The sequence below is a fragment of the Coregonus clupeaformis genome, chromosome 26, assembly GCF_020615455.1.
Source record: "Coregonus clupeaformis isolate EN_2021a chromosome 26, ASM2061545v1, whole genome shotgun sequence".
Classification (NCBI taxonomy): Eukaryota; Metazoa; Chordata; class Actinopteri; order Salmoniformes; family Salmonidae; genus Coregonus; species Coregonus clupeaformis.
Window position 1 is genome coordinate 24,122,701 of NC_059217.1, and position 25,550 is coordinate 24,148,250.

General features: G+C 43.2%; 1 protein-coding gene across 1 annotated transcript in view; it reads right to left on the reverse strand.

The window, feature by feature from the left end:
• Positions 1-25,550, reverse strand: part of LOC121540249 (cytosolic carboxypeptidase 6-like) — a 499,145-nt gene that overhangs the window by 248,374 nt on the left and 225,221 nt on the right. The window contains exon 4 of the mRNA XM_041848977.1: positions 9,345-9,439. Coding sequence (XP_041704911.1) covers positions 9,345-9,439 — 95 coding nt within the window. The remainder of the gene's footprint in view (positions 1-9,344; positions 9,440-25,550) is intronic.

Sequence of the window (25,550 nt, forward strand, 5' to 3'; positions counted from 1 at the left end):
CAGAAAATTATGTCATGGCTTTAGAAGCTTCTGATAGGCTAATTGACATAATTTGAGTCAATTGTAGGTGTACCTGTGGATGTATTTCAAGACCTACCTTCAAACTCAGTGACTCTTTGCTTGACATCATGGAAATCAAAAGAAATCAGCCAAGACCTCAGAAAAACAATGGTAGCCCTCCAAAAGTCTGGTTCATCCTTGGGAGCAATTTCCAAATGCCTGAAGGTACCACGTTCATCTGTACAAACAATAGTACGCAAGTATAAACACCATGGGACCACACAGCTATCATACCGCTCAGGAAGGAGACGCGTTCTGTCTCCTAGAGATGAACGTACTTTGGTACGAAAAGTGCAAATCAATCTCAGAACAACAGCAAAGGACCTTGTGAAGATGCTGGTGGAAACAGGTACAAAAGTATCTATATCCACAGTAAAACAAGTCCTATATCGACATAACCTGAAAGGCCGCTCAGCAAGGAAGAAGCCACTGCTCCAAAACTGCCATAAAAAAGCTAGACTACGGTTTGCAACTGCACATGAGGACAAAGACTGTACTTTTTGGAGAAATGTCCTCTGGTCTGACGACACAAATATAGAACTGTTTGGCCATAATGACCATCGTTATGTTTGGAGGAAAAAGGGGTAGGCTTGCAAGCCAAAGAACACCATCCCAACCGTGAAGCACGGGGGGTGGCAACATCATGCTGTGGGGGTGCTTTGCTGCAGGAGGGACTGGTGCACTTCATAAAATAGATGGCATCATGAGGAAGGAAAATTATGTGGTTATATTGAAGCAACATCTCAAGACATCAGTCAGGAAGTTAAAGCTTGGTCGCAAATGGGTCTTCCAAATGGACAATGACCCCAAGCAAGGTATTGGAGTGGCCATCACAAAGCCTTGACCTCAATCCTATAGAACATTTGTGGGCAGAACTGAAAAAGCATGTGCGAGCAAGGAGGCCTACAAACCTGACTCAGTTACACCAGCTCTGTCAGGAGGAATGGGCCAAAAAACTGCACTTGCTTCCTGAGTCCCTGTGTCCACGTTACAGTATACTGCCTCACCAAATGGAGCAGAAGTTAATCAGGACATCTCCCAGACACCTACTTCGCCAACACTACGACCAGCTGGCACAACTGGGGACAGCTATGGATGAGGTCCTCCGCGTTCTTCAACGTCTCGACATTTCCCAAGGGGTGTCACCTCCAACAAGCGGAGGATTCTCTACCACAAGTCGACCCAGCGAGCCAGAACCCCAGCCCATCCAACAGGCTGCCCAGGTCAGCGATGCCCGTTTGTCCCTCCTGGACAAATATGACGTCTCCCTCCAAATATCGTGGCTTCATACTCCAGTGCTCCCTCTATTTCACTCATCAGATGGGAGCCCCGACCATGGAGAGGTCCAAGGTTGCCACAGTTATTTCCCTGCTGACCGGACGGGCATTGGAGTGGGCTACTGTTTAGCAGATGTTATTGCGGGTGTAGCGAAATGCTTGTGTTTCTAGCTCCGACAGTGCAGTAATATCTAACAAGTAATATTTAAAAATATCTCAACATATACCCAATACACACAAATCTAAGTAAAGCAATGGAATTAAGAATATATCAATATATGGACGAGCAATGTCAATGCGGCATAGACTAAGATACAGCAGAATAGTATAGAACACATTATATACATATGAGATGAGTAATGAGTGAGAACGTAGAGGGGGGTGAGCGCCTAATCCAACTAAGGCAGGATGGTCAGACCACGGCGGAGTACGCACTAACCTTTTGGACAGAAGAGGTTTGCGTGAAGAGGTCCAGATGGAGTTGGTGTGCCGAGATGACAATCTAACCTTGGACACAGTCATTGCGATGGCCATCCGTCTGGATAAAAACTTTGGGCGCGTCGGCATCCCCATCGTCTCTCTCCCTCCTTCGTTGACCATTCTGAGTCAGAGCCTGAACCCATGGAGGTAGGGGCCCCACACCTCACCGAGGCTGTTAGGGCTCTGTCCCTATTGCGGCCAGAAGGGGCACCAGCTTCAACGGAATCCACGAGAGCAGAGGGCCGGCCCCGTGATCATCCGTGTCCTGGGTTAGGCGTGAGTACTCTATCACTTTCCGCCAAACCTTTTTTAGTATCGATTTCACTGGCTGGCTGTCCCTCATCTATTGTTTCTACAGCTCTAGTGGATTCCGGTGCCGCTGGGAATTTTATTGACCAGGCCCTTGCCTCCTCCCAGCACATCACCTCATACCCGCTCTCAGTATGTACTCAATCTAAATCTCCCCGGCACACTCCAGCAGGAAAACTCCTTCCCCTTCCCGTGCCTCAGTGTCCCTGGTCTCATCTGTCCATTGATTTCGTCACTGATCTCCATGTTGGTGGTTGTGGACAGATTCTCAAAATCATGCCGTTTCATCCCTCTCTCTGGTCTCCCTACCACTCTCCAGGTCGCTGAGGCACTGTTCCAGCAGGTCTTCCGGCACTATGGCCTTCCGGAGGATATCGTCTCCGATCGTGTATCACGTACAGTGGGGAAAAAAAGTATTTAGTCAGACACCAATTGTGCAAGTTCTTCCACTTAAAAAGATGAGAGAGGCCAGAAAATCACATTGTAGGATTTTTAATGAATTTATTTGCAAATTATGGTGAAAAATAAGTATTTGGTCACCTACAAACAAGCTAGATTTCTGGCTCTTACAGACCTGTAACTTCTTCTTTAAGAGGCTCCTCTGTCCTCCACTCGTTACCTGTATTAATGGCACCTGTTTGAACTTGTTATCAGTATAAAAGACACCTGTCCACAACCTCAAACAGTCACACTCCAAACTCCACTATGGCCAAGACCAAAGAGCTGTCAAAGGACACCAGAAACAAAATTGTAGACCTGCACCAGGCTGGGAAGACTGAATCTGCAATAGGTAAGCAGCTTGGTTTGAAGAAATCAACTGTGGGAGCAATTATTAGGAAATGGAAGACATACAAGACCACTGATAATCTCCCTCGATCTGGGGTTCCACGCAAGATCTCACCCCGTGGGGTCAAAATGATCACAAGAACGGTGAGCAAAAATCCCAGAACCACACGGGGGACCTAGTGAATGACCTGCAGAGAGCTGGGACCAAAGTAACAAAGCCTACCATCAGTAACACACTACGCCGCCAGGGACTCAAATCCTGCAGTGCCAGACGTGTCCCCCTGCTTAAGCCAGTACATGTCCAGGCCCGTCTGAAGTTTGCTAGAGTGCATTTGGATGATCCAGAAGAGGATTGGGAGAATGTCATATGGTCAGATGAAACCAAAATATAACTTTTTGGTAAAAACTGAACTCGTCGTGTTTGGAGGACAAAGAATGCTGAGTTGCATCCAAAGAACACCATACCTACTGTGAAGCATGGGGGTGGAAACATCATGCTTTGGGGCTGTTTTTCTGCAAAGGGACCAGGACGACTGATCCGTGTAAAGGAAAGAATGAATGGGGCCATGTATCGTGAGATTTTGAGTGAAAACCTCCTTCCATCAGCAAGGGCATTGAAGATGAAACGTGGCTGGGTCTTTCAGCATGACAATGATTCCAAACACACCGCCCGGGCAACGAAGGAGTGGCTTCGTAAGAAGCATTTCAAGGTCCTGGAGTGGCCTAGCCAGTCTCCAGATCTCAACCCCATAGAAAATCTTTGGAGGGAGTTGAAAGTCTGTGTTGCCCAGCGACAGCCCCAAAACATCACTGCTCTAGAGGAGATCTGCATGGAGGAATGGGCCAAAATACCAGCAACAGTGTGTGAAAACCGTGTGAAGACTTACAGAAAACGTTTGACCTGTGTCATTGCCAACAAAGGGTATGTAACAAAGTATTGAGAAACTTTTGTTATTGACCAAATACTTATTTTCCACCATCATTTGCAAATAAATTCATTAAAAATCCTACAATGTGATTTTCTGGATTTTCTTTTCTCATTTTGTCTGTCATAGTTGACGTGTACCTACGATGAAAATTACAGGCCTCTCTCATCTTTTTAAGTGGGAGAACTTGCACAATTGGTGGCTGACTAAATACTTTTTTCCCCCACTGTATATGGAAGGCTTTCATGGAGAAGCTGGGGGTCATGGTCAGCCTCACTTCCGGGTACCGGCCTCAATCTAACGGGCAGGTGGAGAGGATGAACCAGGAGCTGGGGAGGTTCCTGAGGAGTCACTGCCAGGACCGACAGGGGGAGTGGGCCCGATTCCTTTCTTGGGCTAAATTTGCCCAGAATTCACTTAGTTTCCCTTCCAATGTGTCCTGGGGTACCAGCCGGCCCTGGCTCCATGGACCCTGAGCCAGACCAACACTCCTGCGGTGGACGAGTGTTTCCGGCGCACTGAGGAGGTTTGGAACGCTGCCCACGTCAGGCTCCAATGTGCCGTCCGCCGCCAGAAGAAGCACTCTGCTCGGCTCCACGGGTGTATCAAAACCATACTAACTACAGCTTACTCCGGTTGTAAAGTGGTGCCATGAACTCAATATTAAGAGGTGAAGGCCTCCCGAGTGGCGCAGCGGTCTTAGGCACTGCTTCACTACAGAACCGGGTTCGATCCCAGGCTGTGTCACAACCGGCCGTGACCAGGAGTCCCATAGGGCGGCACACAATTGGCCCAACGTCGACCGGGTTAGGGGAGGGTTTGGCCGGGAGGGCTTTACTTGGCTCATCGCGCTGTAGCAACTCCTTGTGGCGGGCCAGGAGCCTACAGGGTGACTTCAGTCGTCAGTTGAACAGTGTTTCCTCCGACATATTGGTGCTTCCGGGTTAAGCGGGCGGGTGTTAAGAAGAGTGGTTTGGCAGGTCATGTTTCGGAGGATGCATGACTCGACCTTCGCCTCTCCCGAGCCCGTTGGGGAGTTGCAGAGTTGAGACAAGATTGCAATTGGATATCACGAAATTGGGGTGAAAAAGGGGGTACATAAAAAAAACATAATAAATAAGAGGTGAGAAATACATCATATACTCACAGAAAGCTGACTCATCTCTGTAACGAGAACAACAGTAGTTGCTTTGAAAACTGTAATAGCATTTTGAGCAACAGTCATATGTTTGTGCTTCTCAGAGGGAGTGAGTGTCAGCAGCCGACAGCGAAACAGGGACAGGCAGATACTTTCATGGCAGGGTTCAACATAATGCATAGGCTATAACTGTTGACCAAATAATGGTTTTAGAACAATTTACAGGACTGCTGTGTAGCAAAATCACATAAAATTACCAACGAAAGCGAAATGCTTCAGTAAGAGGAAGGCAATGTCGGTGTCTGTCATTTTATCAATAGCAGTCTCTAATTAGCATCAATACCAAAGAAGCAGGCAGCTGCAGTACATGGGTTGTTCCACCAATTAGGTGCCTTTTGAGTAGCATAACTTGGTGAGAAAAATAAACTGTTTAATTTTAACATTCTGTCATAAAGAGCACAAGTTCAACTTAATATAAAACACATTTTCCCATCTCAAGAGGTTAAATAAAAAAATGACTATAGTAAGTGCCTATTAAGTGCCAAATAAAGTAACAGGGTTGACGACTTCATCTTAAATCAGCCATAAATCCCCTTGTGACAGGGGGATTGGAAGCTTGTTGTGTGCAACAAGGAGGGGCAATTGTATGCATGCTTCACAACATTTTTTAAATTGTTAAAACATTTCTAGCCTGTCTATCTACGTGTAACACCTGTGATGTCACGAGAGGCTGTGTCCTGGAGGGACGTTACATCCCCCTGAGGTGGCTGCAAACCCAGACAGCTATGGCTCCATCTGCTGGTATGGTCGGGAACTCCACCCCTCTATGGCCAATCTTCCCACGCAGCTGAAACAAATGAGGAGCTGATGAGCTGAAGGTTTGGGAAGGGAAGAGACACACTGAGGGAGTGTGTGGGGGGTGAAGAGACACAGTCTCCAACCTGGGCTCTCTGGAGGACAAGAGTGCTGCACGTCCACTTCCATGAGGAATATAAGGATTTGGAGATACTTACCTTTGGGAAATACTCACCTTTGGATATATGCACCGGTGGAAATACGTGAGAGACATTTGGAAGGACTTTTTGCTGGGTTGGTCACTAGCTGCAACGTGGACTACAGTAAGGCTGGGGAAAAGTTATCTGAGCGAGTGAGAATTATGACTTTGGATGTGGAAGAGACATCCCTGAACTGTTAACCCTTAAAGAGCCACAAGAGAACAGAATTTTGTTATATTTTCGTTAATTTCCCAAGACCTATAATAAAATCCTTGTTTTGTTTGAACCTTGTCTCCTTGCACTACTTGAGCAATCCCGCTGAAAGCTGTGTAGCCTCTCGTGACGTCACACACCGTTGATGTGATATGCTTGACCCGCTCAGTTTTCCACCACAAAACACCAGAAAATGGCCAAAAAGAGTAGAACCAGCTCCTGCTTTGACCCACTTCATATGTATATATTGTATTCTAGTCAAGGCTCATCTTATATAACTACTGCTGTACACACATTTTCTATTCATACTGTCCATAATGTCTATACACACCATCATATACATATATATGCACACAAATCCAAAAAATTCAAAGAAAGGAATTAAGAAATATCAGGATGAGCAATGTCAGGGTCGGGAATATACAGTGAGGGAAAAAAGTATTTGATCCCCTGCTGATTTTGTACGTTTGCCCACTGACAAAGAAATGATCAGTCTATAATTTTAATGGTAGGTTTATTTGAACAGTGAGAGACAGAATAACAACCAAAAAAACCAGAAAAATGCATGTAAAAAATGTTATAAATTGATTTGAATTTTAATGAGGGAAATAAGTATTTGACCCCCTCTCAAACAGAAAGATTTCTGGCTCCCAGGTGTCTTTTATACAGGTAATGAGCTGAGATTAGGAGCACACTCTTAAAGGGAGTGCTCCTAATCTCAGCTTGTTACCTGTATAAAAGACACCTGTCCACAGAAGCAATCAATCAATCAGATTCCAAACTCTCCACCATGGCCAAGACCAAAGAGCTCTCCAAGGATGTCAGGGACATGATTGTAGACCTACACAAGGCTGGAATGGGCTACAAGACCATCACCAAGCAGCTTGGTGAGAAGGTGACAACAGTTGGTGTGATTATTCGCAAATGGAAGAAACACAAAATAACTGTCAATCTTCCTCGTCCTGGGGCTCCATGCAAGATCTCACCTCGTGGAGTTGCAATGATCATGAGAACGGTGAGGAATCAGCCCAGAACTACACGGGAGGATTTTGTCAATGATCTCAAGGCAGCTGGGACCATAGTCACCAAGAAAACAATTGGTAACACACTACGCCGTGAAGGACTGAAATCCTGCAGCGCCCGCAAGGTCCCCCTGCTCAAGAAAGCACATATACAGTCCCGTCTGAAGTTTGCCAATGAACATCTGAATGATTCAGAGGAGAACTGGGTGAAAGTGTTGTGGTCAGATGAGACCAAAATCGAGCTCTTTGGCATCAACTCAACTCGCCGTGTTTGGAGGAGGAGGAATGCTGCCTATGACCCCAAGAACACCATCCCCACCGTCAAACATGGAGGTGGAAACATTATGCTTTGGGGGTGTTTTTCTGCTAAGGGGACAGGACAACTTCACCGCATCAAAGGGACGATGGACGGGACCATGTACCGTCAAATCTTGGGTGAGAACCTCCTTCCCTCAGCCAGGGCATTGAAAATGGGTCGTGGATGGGTATTCCAGCATGACAATGACCCAAAACACACGGCCAAGGCAACAAAGGAGTGGCTCAAGAAGAAGCACATTAAGGTCCTGGAGTGGCCTAGCCAGTCTTCAGACCTTATTCCCATAGAACATCTGTGGAGGGAGCTGAAGGTTCGAGTTTCCAAACGTCAGCCTCGAAACCTTAATGACCTGGAGAAGATCTGCAAAGAGGAGTGGGACAAAATCCCTCCTGAGATGTGTGCAAACCTGGTGGCCAACTACAAGAAACGTCTGACCTCTGTGATTGCCAACAAGGGTTTTGCCACCAAGTACTAAGTCATGTTTTGCAGAGGGGTCAAATACTTATTTCCCTCATTAAAATTCAAATCAATTTATAACATTTTTGACATGCGTTTTTCTGGATTTTGTTTTGTTTTTATTCTGTCTCTCACTGTTCAAATAAACCTACCATTAAAATTATAGACTGATCATGTCTTTGTCAGTGGGCAAACGTACAAAATCAGCAGGGGATCAAATACTTTTTTCCCTCACTGTATATTCCCGACCCTGACATTGCTCATCCTGATATTTCTTAATTCCTTTCTTTTGTGTGCATTGTTTTGTATTGTTAGGTATTACTGCACTGTTGGAGCTAGAAACACAAGCATTTCCCTGCACCTGCAATAACATCTGCAAAATATGTGTACGTGACCAATAACATTTGATTTGAAGTGGGTTAAAATCTTCCTAGAAGTCATAAAGGACGCACAGGGGCCATGTCAAAAGGCTGAATTTTGGCACTTAAGCAAGTCTTCATTCATATAAAAAAAATCAGATTCATTGAATGTCCATGTGGTCTATATATTAAAGGGCACTTCATTTAATATAAAAGGCTTTTAAAATTCTGTATTTGTGCACGTCTACTAAAAAAATCAAAAGTTCGCAAAAGGCACTCATTTCGTGGAACGACCCACAAATCAATGGATTTTAAAAGAATGTTGCAAAACTATACATGATCACAGATAAAGTAACATTGAGAGTTAGAGATGAATAGGTAAAATATGACTAAGCAGGTCTGTGGAACTACTTAATATAGCTGTTAAAGGGGTCTTACATTTGACACATAGCAGTGTGACACAGAGGACAGGTTTTCAGTTACAAGAGAAAATGAAACCTATGTAGGTCCACGTCTACGACAAAGTGTTATGTGTGCAGCTGCTCTCGCCTCAGGTCTAATTATCTAATCAGCATCCCTGTCACTGTCCCTCTAGCTACCAGGCCATCGCTGTCATGGAAACAGAACATCTCTAGCAAGATCTCCAATCTCACAACTTCAAACACTATTTTTAACGTCTGGAAAACTAAAGACATACAGGTTGAACAGATTGTAGCAGAGAAATTAGAGCACAAGTAAATAATCCTCAAGCAAGTAGTACTTTGGACAAATAGAACATCTACAAATCTACCCTCAACTTCATTGGTATAGATGTGTTTGAGTGTGATCAAACAGCCCCTTTATGCACCTGTTAGATTACTCTGATTCTGACAGTTTGGACAAGTTTTGCTGGATATAGCTATCTGTTAATGTTTGGGTTTAAGCTTTCATCATAAGATAGGACAGTCCCTTGTATCGCATGAAGTGAAGTGTTCTTTGTTTTTGTTTTCTTTAAACTGTGACTGTACCATTTAGGCCGGCTGGTGGACTTCACCACTGGAGACATGCCATCCCTGTACAGGCTCTTGGTCTTGCTGAAGTTGACAATGTTGAAAATCACCCTCTGAAAGACAAATGTGAACATTCCATTAGATTGGAAGAATTTGTGAACAACAAAATGGGGATGCTATGAAAGTGAAATATCAGAAATGGAGCAATGAATGAGAAACGGAGGAAAGTTCATGATGTCAACACACCACCGTCAATCGTACATAATGACTGATTATTATGCCTGAGTAGAGATAAGAAAGTGTGCTTCAAAGCATGATAGCACAACACATTATAAAGTAGAGATGAAAAGACATATCTGTCAACAGATATCGTGGTGAAACGGTGGCCTAGCAGATGATCATGCTGAAACAGACAGGCTACCGTGGGGCCAGCTTGGCTTTAAAACATTCATTCATGACTAGATGAGGGATATGTCCTACTCTCCCAGGAAATGCACTGGGACCCCCCTCCTACACCAGGATCCTGATTAGGATCAGGGGAAGAAATATGAAGGGGGAGAGATGAATAAATGTATAAATAATAAATAAAATAAAAAATGACAATACTATTATCACTGTGCAGTAAATGAATCCTATTGATGGACCATATCAAATTACCAACTAAGTCCAGGTGGTGGAAGTGAACTGTGTGCTACTGAAATCCTATTACAACCCCCCCTCCGCCTCCCCCTCCCTCCCTCTCACTCATTGCCATCACAGGAGCAGGGATTGTGGCAGGCTGATTCAGACTTAGGTAAAATGACATTTAACTGATGTTCTGACTGGCAGCACGCTCCTGTACCGTGGAGATAAGACCATCGCTGCTGGCATTTCAATTAAACTTTACTGCCCTGCACATCTGTTGCCAGCCTACTTTCGGCTTTTCCTCAGGCAAATACATCCTCATTTTCTGACTTACATTGGTCCTCTTTCTTCTTTTTCACCAATTCAGATTGTCTTATTTAGTGGCTGTGTCTCATGCCTGTAATCTATTTGTCAAGCTTCTTTAACTCCAAGATGGAGCTCTGTACTCCACCAAGGCAGGCAGGCTACAACAGTCTCTGTACTTCTGTTAAGACAAGGCACTGTAGGTGTTTTTGTCCGCCGCATAACGTCACCTGGTGGTCTGATTGTAATAGACCAATGACAATTCATCTTTGATTTCCATATCCCCTCCTACTATCCCGCCCGGTCAAAATGTTGACATGCACAGGAGAGGTAGCTAGTGATGCACGGCCAAAAGCAAGAGAGATTGTGGAGTAGCTGGCTGTAAGGCAGCGATTGATTCTTTGCACTGTCTTCCATCAGAACAGTCAATTAGTCTGATTTCGCAAAAAATATATATTATATGTTTCTAAACACCTGAATTAATCGTGAATAATGATGAGTAAGAAAGTTACAGATGCACAAATATCATACTCCGAAGACATGCTAACCTCTCACCATTACAATAACGGGAGGTTAGCATTTTTTGGGGGGTATGATATTTGTGCGTCTGTAACTTTCTCACTCATCATTATTCACGATTCATTCAGGATTATTCGTAATCATGGTAGCATCCACAATAATGTAGAAGCGTTTAGAAACATATTATATACAGTGAGGGAAAAAAGTATTTGATCCCCTGATGATTTTGTATGTTTGCCCACTGACAAAGAAATTATCAGTCTATCATTTTAATGATAGGTTTATTTGAACAGTATGTTTGTGCACATGGATGTATGTGATGTATGTTTGTTTAATATAGGTTAATGAGGCAATACAAATGTGACTTGACTAAAATGTGACTAAAATGAAAGGGCTTTTAGTTGACTAAAATGGCCCGCTGTTTTTGTAATTTTTACAATAACAAGACTAAATCATTATTAAAATGATAAAAATGTGCCTACGACAGATCTTTTAGTCAACAACATTGTAGTTACGCCACAATGCTAGCCTAATTGACAGAGTGGAATCAAGTTTTTCGAATGTGTTATAAATTATGAAAAGCTGTAATGTCTTGAGTCAATAAGTATTCAACCCCTTTGTTATGGCAAGCCTAAATAAGTTCAGAAGTAAAGGTTTGCTTAACAAGTCACGTAATAAGTTGCATGGACTCACTCTGTGTGCAATAATAGTGTTTAACATGATTTTTGAATGACTACCTCATCTCTGTACCCCACAAATACAACTATATGTAAGGTCCCTCAGTTGAGCAGTGAATTTCAAACACAGATTCAACCATAAAGATCAGGGCAGTTTTTCCAAGTTATTAAATATACTTTGGACGGTGTATCAATACATCCAGTCACTACAAAGATACAGGCGTCCTTCCTAACTCAGTTGCCGGAGAGGAAGGAAACCGCTCAGGGATTTCAACATGAGGCCAATGGTGACTTTAAAATAGTTACAGAGTTTATTTGCTGTGATAGGAGAAAACTGAGGATGGATCAACAACATTGTAGTTACTCCACAATACTAACCTAATTGACAGAGTGAAAAAAAGGAAGCCTGTACAGAATACAAATATTCCAAAACATGCATCCTGTTTGCAATAAGGCACTAAAGTAAAACTGCGGCAAGGAAATTAACTTTATGTCCTGGGTACAAAGCGTTATGTTTGGGGCAAATCCAACACAACACATTAGGCAGGCAGGCAGGCAGAGAGAGACAGACAGACAGACAGACAGACAGACAGACAGACAGACAGACAGACAGACAGACAGACAGACAGACAGAATCACCTTTGGTAGCGATTACAGTTGTGAGTCTTTCTGGGTAAGTCTCTAAGAGCTTTGCACACATGGATTGTACAGTATTTGCACATTATTCTTTTTATAATTCTTCAAGCTCTGTCAAGTTGGCTGTTGATCATTGCTAGACAGCCCTTTTCAAGTCTTGCCATAGATTTTCAGGCCGTTAAGTCAAAACTGGAACTAGGCCACTCAGGAACCTTTCATGTCGTCTTGGTAAGCAACTCCAGCAACTGAACAGAAATATAAACACAACATGCAACAATTTCAACGGTTTTACTGAGTTATAGTTCATATAAGGAAATAAGTCAATTGAAATGAATAAATTAGGCCCTAATCTATGTATTTCACATGACTGGGCACCCCTGCCACCCACTTGGGAGCCAGGCCCACCCACTGGGGAACCAGGCCCAGCCAATCAGAATGGTGGACATTCCTGCAGTCAGCATGCCAATTGCACGCTCCCTCAAAACTTGAGACATCTGTGGCATTGTGTTGTGTGACAAAACTGCACATTTTAAAGTGGCCTTTTATTGTCCCCAGCACAAGCTGCACCTGTGTAATTCGTTTATTTTTTACTTAACTAGGAATGTCAGTTAAGAACAAATTCTTATTTACAATGACGGCCTACACCGGCCAAACCCGGACAATGCTTGGCCAATTGTGCGCTGCCCTATGGGACTCCCAATCACGGCCGTCATTTTACATTTGAGTCATTTAGCAGATGCTCTTATCCAGAGCAACTTACAGTTAGTGCATACATTATTTTTTTTTCATACCCCCTGTGGGAATCGAACCCACAACCCTGGCGTTGCAAACGCCATGCTCTATCAACTGAGCTACATCCCTGCCGGCCATTCCCTCCCCTACCCTGGACGACGCTGCGTCATTTGCGTGCCGCCCCATGGGTCTCCCGGTCGCGGCCGGCTACGACAGAGCCTGGATTCGAACCAGGATCTCTAGTGGCACAGCCTTAGACCGCTGCGCCACTCGGGATCATGCCGTTTAATCAGCTTCTTGATATCCCACACCTGTCAGGTGGATGGATTATCTTGGCAAAGGAGAAATGCTCACTAACAGGGAAGTAAACTAATTTGTGCACAACATTTTGTGAGAAAGAAGCTTTTTGTGCGTATGGAAAATTTCTGGTATCTTTTATTTCAGCTCATGAAACATTGGACCAACACTTGCGTTTATATTTTTCTTCAGTATATTTTTCTTTTCTTTCTTATTTTCTTTTGTTTTTACAAATGTTAGAGTATTTTGTGTCGTTCACAAAAAATGACAAATCCATTTTAATCCCACTTTGTAACAACAACAATACTTTCTAAAGGCAATGTTAATGTACTGTATGTCACGTCAGTATCCTTACTAGCTAACTCCCCAACCTAGGGCTAACCTCCGATAGCCTAAATACGGTTGTGATAAACAGAGTGCTTTCTGTTTTTCTCCTGCAAATATGTCTCTAACTTTTGAACGGTTGGAGCTATAAACTATCAGGAACACGAATCTGATGCACACAAGCTGCGCAGGACTCATTAGAACAGAGAGTGGACAGGACCAGGCATAATCAGACTGGGGGGGGAGCATCACATCACTGAAAGCAATGTCAATTATGTTATTTTCTACACAGAAAATTATTGCCTGGTGATCTTCTGATCACTTTCCAATACCTTTCTGAATCATTTCAGTGACTTCAAACCATACTTCCTTCAGATTGACATACTGTCAAAGTACAGTCAGGCTGATTTGTAATAGACTGTCATAGCCCCAAATAAAAAAGTAAACTTTAGCTGTTGATTGGGTTACCACTTACCAATAAAAACGAAATGATGTCACCACATTCTATAAACAGAAAATAAGATGTAAGGCAGTGAATATTCAGTTTCAATCTAGCAAATTATGGTATGGATATGAAAGTGGTTTTGTTGTATTACAGGGCATATTTTGTTTGTCTGTCCATTTCTTTCTGCAGACAAGTTCCCAAATCCATCCAGGATGGGTTCCCTGGGCATCCCGGAACTCCTGGTAAATGTGAATGACTACTCAGGCTGCAGCACCACTCAGTTCCTACGGCCCAGATAGCCCCAGCACCAACTGACAAAGCTCCTATAGGCCAGATACCTGTAATGACTACCCATGTATTCTATTGGTCATACAGCCACTCCCCTGTCCATTGACAAGTCCTACTAAGTCTGTCAAACTGGATGAGCGCCGTTCAAGACTATCCTATCAACGGGACATTAAAAACTGTAATATCCTATGTTTCACTGAGTCGTGGCTGAACAAGGACATGGATCATATACAGTTAACTGGGTTTTCCGTGCATCGGCAAGACAGAACAGCAGCCTCCGGTATGATCAGGGGGGGTGGTGTGTGTCTCTTTGTTAACAACAGCTGATGTGCAATCTCTAATATTAAGGAAGCCTCAAGGTTTTGTTCGCCTGAGTTAGAATACCTCATTATAAGCTGTAGACCATACTATTTACCAAGAGAGTTTTCATCAATATTCTTAGTAGCTGTCTATTTACCACCACAAACTGATGCTGGCACTAAGACCACACTCAACAAACTGTATAAGCCCATAAGCAAACAAGAAAATGCTCATCCAGAGGCGGCGCTCCCAGTGGCCGGGGGCTTTAATGCAGGAAAACTGAAAAAAACTAACCTTTACTCCACACACAGAGATGCGTACAAAGCTCTCTCACCCTCCATTTGGCAAATCTGACCATAACTCTATCCTGCTGATTCCTGCTTACAAGCAAAAACTCAAACAGGAAGTACCAATGACGCGCTCAATACGGAAGTGGCCCGATGAAGTGGATGCTAAGCTACAGGACTGTTTCGGTAGCACAGACTGGAATATGTTCCGGGATTCATCTGATGGCATTGAGGAGTATACCTCATCAGTCACTGGCTTCATTAATAAGTGCATCGACGATGTCGGCCCCACAGTGACCGTACGTACATATCCCAACCAGAAGCCATGGATTACAGGCAACATCCACACTGAGCTAAAGGCTAGAGCTGCCGCTTTCAAGGAATGGGACATTAATCCGGACGCTTACAAGAAATCCCGCTACGCCCTTCCAATGAACCATCAAACAGGCAAAGCGTCAAAGCTGTTGTATTCGGCGCATGTGACATATAACATTTGATTTGATTTGATTTGAAAGGGCATGGTTTAACCACTACATGTACTGAAAAAGAGTACTATATAGATCCAAGAATGTTCTGTTATGGGGACAAAAGTTCTATAAATTACTTTTTTTCTGAGAGTGTAGTGGTTGAACCATGCCCTATAACTGCTTAATAGGACTTGTCAATGGGTAGGGTCTACGGGTCTCTCTGTGATTGAGTGTATGACTATTTTAAAACCCATTTGTAGTGTGTGTAGGGGCAGTCATCACCAACTATCCTCTTGGAGATCTATTCTCCGGTAGATGTTCACCCCAACCATCACATATCACAACAGATTCTGCCAATAAGTGTGAAATACTAACTCCTCCACCTTTCCTGTCACAGGATGAAATTATAGTTGTGTATAGTAATGTCAGTGTTGGAGAAAGCTGGTGATGACAATGTAAATACAACCACTAGTTTTTTTTTACTTTATACAATCGATGACTACTCTGTTTACATTTTAGTAATTTAGCAGACGCTCTTATCCAGAGCGACTTACAGTTAGTGAGTGCATACATTATTTTTAAATTTTTCATACTGGCCCCCTGTGGGAATCGAACCCACAACCTTGGCGTTGCAAACGCCATGCTCTACCAACTGAGCTACATCCCTGCCGGCCATTCCCTCCCCTACCCTGGATGACGCTGGGCCAATTGTGCGCCGCCCTATGGGTCTCCCGGTCGCGGCCGGCTATGACAGAGCTTGGATTCGAACCAGGATCTCTAGTGGCACAGCCTTAGACCACTGCGCTATACCTCCTATATGATTATGTTTAGCTAACACCATCTTACTTTCACCATGATCTGTTTTCCTCTCACAGGAACACCTTACAGAGCTTGCACACATGTACAACAATAACTTGATAAGATACTTACAAGCCATGATTCAGACTTTCATTATAACCTTGTTTATGATCAGTTTATTATGTTATGTAAATAACTGATGAGATAATATTTGAAGAATGACAACAAACTTTCATTGCAGTCTGGTTTCTTTATTTACTTTCAACAGCAGAAAACATTCCAAAATGTGTAATTCAAGAGTGTTTACACATTAGAAAATGTTTAATAAGTTATAATCTCCAGTATCATCACAATGTCTATTTAGTAAAACTATTAAATAGACTTTGGGATGATACTGAAGATTATACCACAGTCTGCCCTGTAGATAATCTGCAGGATATAGGCCAGGATGGTCGGTCCACCATGAAAAACAGGCTGTTCTGGTCCTGCATCTTCTGGTGACCTATTGAAAATTGTACAACAATGATATAGTACATTTTGATGACCAGACAAAGTAGCCTACAAACTTGTGGAAGTTCGTCGCTTTCAGGGTCCAACTCCAGCTCCAACTGACAGGTTGAATACCATGTGCTTATTTTTTTTTGAAGGGGTAAGGGGGTGGGCTCTAGACCATCCTATCAGCTAATCAGGGCTGTGCTGTGTATGTAAATATCTAATTTCATATTCAAATTTGTTTCCTAACGCCCACACGATCAGACTGAGCATTTCAGGGGCCCAAGGAGGCTCAGGGAAATAAATGATTAAAAAAAAGTTATATTCAAAAAATAATAACAAACAGTGATTTATTAGACATAAAGTGATGATTTAAAAATTTAATTAAAAAGACTGCATGGGGGCTTTAACTGGGAACAGAAGTGGCATGAGTGTGACAGATCTACACCCGAGGGGTCATCATTCAGCTTCCAATTTCATCATTCATCGTCCACTTCCCTGACACCAAGCCTCTCACATGTACCCTACACGGCATCATAACTCATATGTGTCCCTGTCCTTTATAATGGCACGTCATCACTAGCCCCCCCTTTCCCTTTCCTTTCCTGAATTCCTGTCTGTGCTTATGCACACATTCACCTTTCCACATCCAACACTGCTGCTACTGCTGCTGCTGCTCACTTCTGGATGTGTTAGCTGTGTTAGCTACCATGAGCAGTGGCTCTCCAGCAACCGTCAGCACACTACCAACAGCATCATCATGGAGGCAAATTGGGGGATTAGTTTGAGGTGAGGACAAGTGAGGAGGTAAATTGGAGAGTCTTTTTATCTTAAATGGTTTGTCTGGGCCACGCCGCCTGGAGCCCCCTCATCACACGCACGCAGGCTGGTGGTTGGGTGCTCTCGTTATAACTCTACCTACACCCAGGACCAATTTGGGCACCTGTCTCCCTATGTGCGTGTGCGGGGAGCGCTGTCCTGGAAATGTAATTACACATAGAACAGTTAGAACAGATTAACATCCAGGCTGTCTGAGCTGTCATCTCAATGAAGCATGTCAAACCCCCTATGTCCAGTCACTGCCAGAGTGAAGGCCAAACCAGGTGTCTCAGTGTCACCCTGCAGCACACATCATACAAGCACCATGTAACCACTATGTATCCATTCTGGTGAAATAATGTAAAATTAATAGAAAACCAGAAATTCTACTTTGAGTACCATCTCTTACATTTGTGAATGTTTTGATCTAGCTCCAATGTGTTGACTGTAAGCAGCAGAGACAGGCAGCAGGATAGTTCATGTAAAGGGTGTGTGGCCCTCACCTCCCCACTGACTTCTACAGAGACACGGCACTCAAGAGCTCTCAGGCACAGATAACCCAGACCATGGCAGGCTCCACACTAAAATAGCTCCATGTCAAACGCGGTTCGGGGGCAAATGTTGTCTTTTGATTCCCATCGATCCTGGGAAAAAAACACTGAAATATTAAAGAGACTATTCTAAATGGGGTGGTAGCCTATCTGGACAATGCAATCCCTCTACCCATGGAACAAATTCTGGGGAAAAACAACAACGTGAACTAGCTAGCTAGAAGTGCAAGTTGAGAAATCATGGTACATGATTCAGAGTTGAATGGTAGACACTTTTGTTTACATTGAGAATCAGCAGAGGGTCATGGGTACTAAGCAGGATACAGGGAATGAACAGGAAGTGACCCATTGCCCTCTGTGGAACACAGACTGGACTGTAGAACTAGTGGAGCGGTGTCTGTCTGGCTCACAGTACACAGCAGAGAGCCCCTCAGCCATCACAGACACCCAGGCTTATTTTTCATGGCAGCCTACCTGTTCCTCTCCAGCAGGCTTTGATCACTAGATCGCTGGCAAAGCATCACAACCAGGCCAACAGATTCACAGTGACTGACACAGCCCTGATGCCACGGCAGACAGGAATACAGAGGGGAAAAGCAAGGGCGCCAGCCACAGTCCCTCCCAATAAAACATAGGACTAGACCAACAAACTAAAGATACGGCAAAGGGTTTCATTTCACACTTTTAGTGTTGTGGAGTATGCCTTTGTGGATTCACACAGTCAGATCACTGCAATCCCAAGGCATTACTCCATTGGCCCCAGTGGTGAAAGCCCTGTCTAATGCCACACAATCATGACCTGTGGTTAACCTCCCTTCATCACACTTGTTGCGAAAAGCTGCTTGGCCATAAAGTGGCCATGAGTTCAAGATGCAGAGGTACAGGGTTGGCTATGGAAGACCTGACAGGTTGCTCACAAGCAGCCAATGTCAGCTCAGAATGGCGGCCTGTAGAGGAGACACTGACCTCAGGTTAAAACTATTCCAATGTCGGGAATCTCCTGTTGTCTTCTTGTCGCCACCTGAGCCTCATATGGACAAAACAAAAAAAAGGATGCTGTTTTTTGAGGTTTTGTATTGTTTTGAAATGTCCTCTGGAAAATAAAGTAGTGAAGTCTCAGATACCTACTTATTGATCTGAAGACCTGCTGGGCAGCCTTTAAATGTCAGCTTTTCATTTCCTTCTCCCTCCCCCAAAAATATGTATTAAAAAGAATTGTTTCAGAGCAATCAGATTGCAGGAAATGGTGACAATCCTTTAAAGCAGCCACAGGACCTTTTGTTTGGATAGGCATTTACATTCGTATCGGTCTCTATTATTCCACCGGAGAACCAGGAAGTAGTCCATTGTATGGCAATGTACGATTTAAATACGTTTAATTGGCCTTTCCTTTGAGTGACTGACAGTGAAGTGCAATATCCTCCAGACAATGTAGGAGGTCAGACAAAGAGAGTCAATAATACTCTCTGAGTTCGAAAAGCATTCCATTAACCTATTGAGGACATTTCTACAGCTGAGGCAATAATAAAATAAAACTGCTAAATTACTGTGTATAACAGACTGCGCTACTGCACTATGCGTGCATTTTTAAGCATATATACTTAGCAACGCGCATGCCTCGCCCAGCTGAGGATTTGTCTTTTTCAGCCATCTATTTCCTGTGTTTGACGGGTGCAAAATCCACTTGTCACTTAAATGTCGCTGGATTGACTGCTTCCATTTTACTCCTGTAACTTTTTCATACTCTTGGCTTGTGCCTGTCGTTTTTTCCGGTTAACGTTACGACCGCGGAAATGTTTGTAATGACCTGTCAAACACACCCCGGTAATGGCTGAGATGGGCTCAGTGAGATACATTGGCTTTCCGTTGAAACAATAAGAACGCTAAAGCTTCGTCAGGGATTTAGTGCACCGTCTCAATGCTTACATCACAAGAAAGAGAAGAAAGATAACTTTATTTTGATGGGTGTTCATTTTTTGTGGAATTGAATTTCTTTATAATTTAATGCAGTTGAAAAATTAGATGAGCTGAAATGAAAGCAATCTCTGAAAATGAACACTCAGATTATAGTGATATTATGTCTGATCTCGCAAACAATGTAAAGTATGTTTAGATAGGTGTAATCTAGAGCCAAGCGTGTTGATTTTTAATCCGAGGGTATCCTGCCATTAACACACTTGTTGAATTATGCAAGGGAACGTGACAACAACAGTAATTAATGAGGCAGTCTAGACAGCACAGGTGAGCACAGGTATGGTAAACAGAGCAAGTGTTTGGTGGTTTCATCCCTGTTCCTCCCCTTTATGTTAATTTATTCATATGTGCAAATACACCCAGTGTATTTGTGCAAATTCAGCACATATAATTGTCTTAATTTGAACACAAAACTTACTTTTTTTGCATACCTGATACAATAAGAACATTTATATATAAGTGCATTCTAAAAAATGAATAAGTGAAATTTGAGAATAAATTGAATACCTGAATTTCCACCAAAATCACTGAACTCCATTCATTATTTGTCCGTGCCAGTAAAAATTTGTATGTGCTATAATTCAGTCAATATCTGATGGATTATAATAATTCTAAAAGTTTGAAGTAATTTCATCCATTGTCCAACTGTTGCATTTATTAGAATTGTTTTTAAAACATTTTAACAATTTCGATGACCTTTGCTAATATTCTGCATATACCGGTAATTAAAGGTGCCTTATGTAGAAATTGCTCCGCCATTTATTGGTTGCAAAAATTCTAATAGTAATTTCAGTATACGTGACAAAACAAGCAATTTTTTGGAGAAACATTGTACCATCTAAACCGCTGTGAAATATATTTTCAATAACCCAAAATATTGCATTTTCAGCTTGTTTGAAGCTGGTGTACAAAACCGAAAGTAAGACGCAAAAACTAAACTTAAGAATGGGAAGCATAGAAATAATGCACATAGAACCGATCTACCGCTTCTTAGACTTGATTTCAATGAGAATGACAGATCTTTAACTCACATTTCTATGTGAATTTGGTCGGGTCGCCCCAAAAGTGACATATTGCAGCTTTATGTATGCCATATGTAGGCTATAGTAGATACTTATATACAGTGTTATTATGTATGCATACTTTTTATTTGTTCAATTGATTGTGTTTGTGTGTGTGTGTTTTCATGGTCAGCTTGCCACACTCCTTTAGATATGAAAAGACTCCACTGCCTCCAGTTTAATTGACAGTGTTGACAGCTCCCAGGCAATAAGACACAGTGAGCTTTGGTGCATGCTGTGAACACGCAGCTCTCTTTATTAGCCTGGTCTTCATTTCTTTCCTGCTGAATTTTCAGATGGATAAACCCACAACCAGATAAATATGAGGAATATTGATGTCCGTGCACCACAAAGTACTGTATCTCTGTGCTCACGCAACCCTCCCCTGTCAAACATGTGCCTTCTCCACTATCCACACAAGAGCAGAGCGATGCATACTGACAGCCCATTATTTTAATATATTCACCTTAGCAAGAGAAATGCCTGTGCTCTAAATATTAAGCACAATCTCTGGTCTCTTGAGGAGACCTGGCTAATTTTTTTCTCCCACTGAAGCATTTTCCCTCTACGATTCCCTCCTGTATGATTTAGAAGAGTTGCTAGTCCTACAGGATCACTCACTTCATATGGCCAGGCTAGAACTAATGACAGCCTGTACAGACACCAGTCTCCTGCTAACCTAATTCAGAGCCAACTGATGTTCCTCCTGCTTTAAACATGGCAGAGTTCATTTGCTTAGTCTAGCAGTTCTCTCTAGGCCTAACTCTTGCAGCGATTTTGCTCGGGGTCCCCCATCAAGCCACTCCAGAGCGCTGGAATTGTCAGAAGTGATGGATGACTATCAACTTTCGGCTGTCTTCCGGACCGCTCCTGGGAGATTTACAGGCCCGCTGACTACCAGGCATGAAAACCAATCCCTCTTTCTCATTCCTCCCTCTCTCCCTCCGTCCTTCACACCACCTCATTCTCTCCATTTAAACCACCTCTGTTCCTAAAAGTGTGCAAAACAACACAAATATTCACGCAAACAGAAAAACCAATTTGTCTCTTGAATGTCACTACACCATAACATCTTTAAACTGACTGGCTGTTCTCTGACAACCTCTCTCTACGTCCAACTTCTCCACAGGCCAAGTCACTGAAAATATCCATCTACATGTACTGTATGTGTTGAAATTATAGCATCAAAAAGGTGTGAGGCTAATTGCGCTCACAAAAAAGTAATTGCTGGGCCTCCCAAGTGGCGCAGTGGTATAAGGCACTGCATCGCAGCGCTAGCTGTGCCACTAGAGATCCTGGTTCGAGTCTAGGCTCTGTCGCAGCCGGCCGCGACCGGGAGACCCATGGGGCGGCGCACAATTGGCCCAGCGTTGTCCAGGTTAGGGGAGGGTTTGGCCGGCAGGGATGTTTTGTCCCATCGCGCACTAGCGACTCCTGTGGCGGGCTGGGCGCAGTGCACACTGACACGGTCGCCAGGTGTACAGTGTTTCCTCCGACACAATGGTGCGGCTGGCTTCCGGGTTAAGCGGGCATTGTGTCAAGAAGCAGTGCGGTTGGGTTGTTTTTCGGAGGACGCATGGCTCTCGACCTTCGCCTCTCCCGAGTCTGTACGGGAGTGGCAGCGATGGGACAAGACTGTAATAAAGGGGTTAACATTTTAAATAAATAAAAAAGTTAGAAAAAGTAATTGCTTTATTATCATGACTTGGTGGACATAATGATTGTTAGAAGGCATTATGTTAATGTAATTAAACGGTTTCATTACTATTATTCCCCCACTAATTGGGGGTATTTTCCAGGCGCAAGTCCTTAAATAAGCAAAGTTGCATCTAAACACTACTTTGGGCTAAAAAACAGAAAAGAAGAACAGGAGTGGACTAAACTGTGCAAACCATATAAAATTCATAGAATGTACTGACACAAGTGGAAATAGACTATAATGTGAAAACAATAGAGGATCACTTTTAGCTCATGCAAAAACCCTCTTCCTCTGTCCTACCAGATCAATAGTTTCTTTCTATACCAGAAATGAAACTACAGATTGTACATTTAGGCCTAAGGGAAATTTACTGGACAAAGACATAGGTCACGACTCAATCAATTTGATGTTACATTTATGTTTATATGACAAAATGTAGATCTATGACTTTTCGGTTCTAAAAATGGACTATCTAGGAAGAAACATAATATTTGCATTAATTGGCACATTTTTCAAAGGAGACATGCTGAATGGTGGAATACATTTCTATTTAAGTATATGGAGCTGACACAGAGCTTCAGAAAAGAGGGTAATATACATAAATAACATGCAAATGTTATTTAGATAGCAGTCTAATAAAATGCAAAAGAGTGTTCTGAGTAGCCTTATCAATTATTTGAGCTTGAGAAACGTGGCCACCTCCTACTCGTGAATTCACTGGAAGCCACTGTAATGGTACCTGAGCGAATGATCTCTAGCCTATCTGTCAGCCTATTACACAGTTTATGCTGAGCTTAATCAGACATGTTCACACTTTCCATTTATATTCTGTGGCACATTACATTCCAATGAAATCTTCAGAGGGCCCAAATTTCTCCCAGATTGGAATCTCGTTTCTGTGCTGAGACATGTTTATTTGTCTGTCTATTTTTTCACTGGAGCAGAGACAGGGTGGTGTGATTACAATGAACACCTAGACAGGAAGGCTGAAATATACCATCACAGAGCTTTGCACACACACAAGCTGAAAAGCATCAGCTAATGGTGTCCTGGGTTATTTTTAACCACTCTCACGATGAAGCCATTCCCTGACAGAGAATCACTCTTTTGGGGATGGTTTCCATTGCTCTGGTTAGAGTATGTATGGTGACTAGTCTGATCATCAGTCTATAACCACACAGTGAGTTCCTATGCCCACTTGAAGGTGACACAATGGAGCTGTTCAGCATTTTTAGGCTTTACCTTCTCTCCCACTGCTCTGTCTACATTTAAACCTTCATCCAGAGACGGAAGAGGAAGCAAGACACCCCACTTACAGTTTCTTTTCGGATCAACGGAAGTCAATAGACCAGAACCAGCTGCTATCACATTACATTTTAGCAGCTACTCTTATCCAGAGCAACTAGGGTTAAGTGCCTTATTCAAGGACACAGACAGATTTCTCACCTAGTCGGCTCGGGGATTCAAACCAGCAACCTTCCGGTTACTAGCCTAACGCTCTTAACTGCTAGGCTATGGAAGAGCCACAGGAACTATCTTCATTTATCCACCATGTTTGCTTCATCTTACAGTTTGAACTTCAAATCCCAGTGACCTTTGGGCCAGAAACCAATGATATTGTGAGGAGACAGATGTGCATTGCAGAGAACCAATCTGGTCTTGCTATCTCTATGTCTGGTGTTGGGTGTGTGGGTTGAGTATTTTACAGTGGGGGAAAAAAGTATTTAGTCAGCCACCAATTGTGCAAGTTCTCCCACTTAAAAAGATGAGAGAGGCCTGTAATTTTCATCACAGGTAAACGTCAACTATGACAGACAAAATGAGGGAAAAAAATCCAGAAAATCACATTGTAGGATTTTTAATGAATTTATTTGCAAATTATGGTGGAAAATAAGTATTTGGTCACCTACAAACAAGCAAGATTTCTGGCTCTCACAGACCTGTAACTTCTTCTTTAAGAGGCTCCTCTGTCCTCCACTCGTTACCTGTATTAATGGCACCTGTTTGAACTTGTTATCAGTATAAAAGACACCTGTCCACAACCTCAAACAGTCACACTCCAAACTCCACTATGGCCAAGACCAAAGAGCTGTCAAAGGACACCAGAACCAAAATTGTAGACCTGCACCAGGCTGGGAAGACGGAATCTGCAATAGGTAAGCAGCTGGGTTTGAAGAAATCAACTGTGGGAGCAATTATTAGGAAATGGAAGACATACAAGACCACTGATAATCTCCCTCGATCTGGGGCTCCACGCAAGATCTCACCCCGTGGGGTCAAAATGATCACAAGAACGGTGAGCAAAAATCCCAGAACCACACGGGGGGACCTAGTGAATGACCTGCAGAGAGCTGGGACCAAAGTAACAAAGCCTACCATCAGTAACACACTATGCCGCCAGGGACTCAAATCCTGCAGTGCAAGACGTGTCCCCCTGCTTAAGCCAGTACATGTCCAGGCCCGTCTGAAGTTTGCTAGAGTGCATTTGGATGATCCAGAAGAGGATTGGGAGACTGTCATATGGTCAGATGAAACCAAAATAGAACTTTTTGGTAAAAACTCAACTCGTCGTGTTTGGAGGACAAAGAATGCTGAGTGGCATCCAAAGAACACCATACCTACTGTGAAGCATGGGGGTGGGAACATCATGCTTTGGGGCTGTTTTTCTGCAAAGGGACCAGGACGACTGATCCGTGTAAAGGAAAGAATGAATGGGCCATGTATAGTGAGATTTTGAGTGAAAACCTCCTTCCATCAGCAAGGGCATTGAAGATGAAACGTGGCTGGGTCTTTCAGCATGACAATGATCCCAAACACACCGCCCGGGCAACAAAGGAGTGGCTTCGTAAAAGAAGCATTTCAAGGTCCTGGAGTGGCCTAGCCAGTCTCCAGATCTCAACCCCATAGAAAATCTTTGGAGGGAGTTGAAAG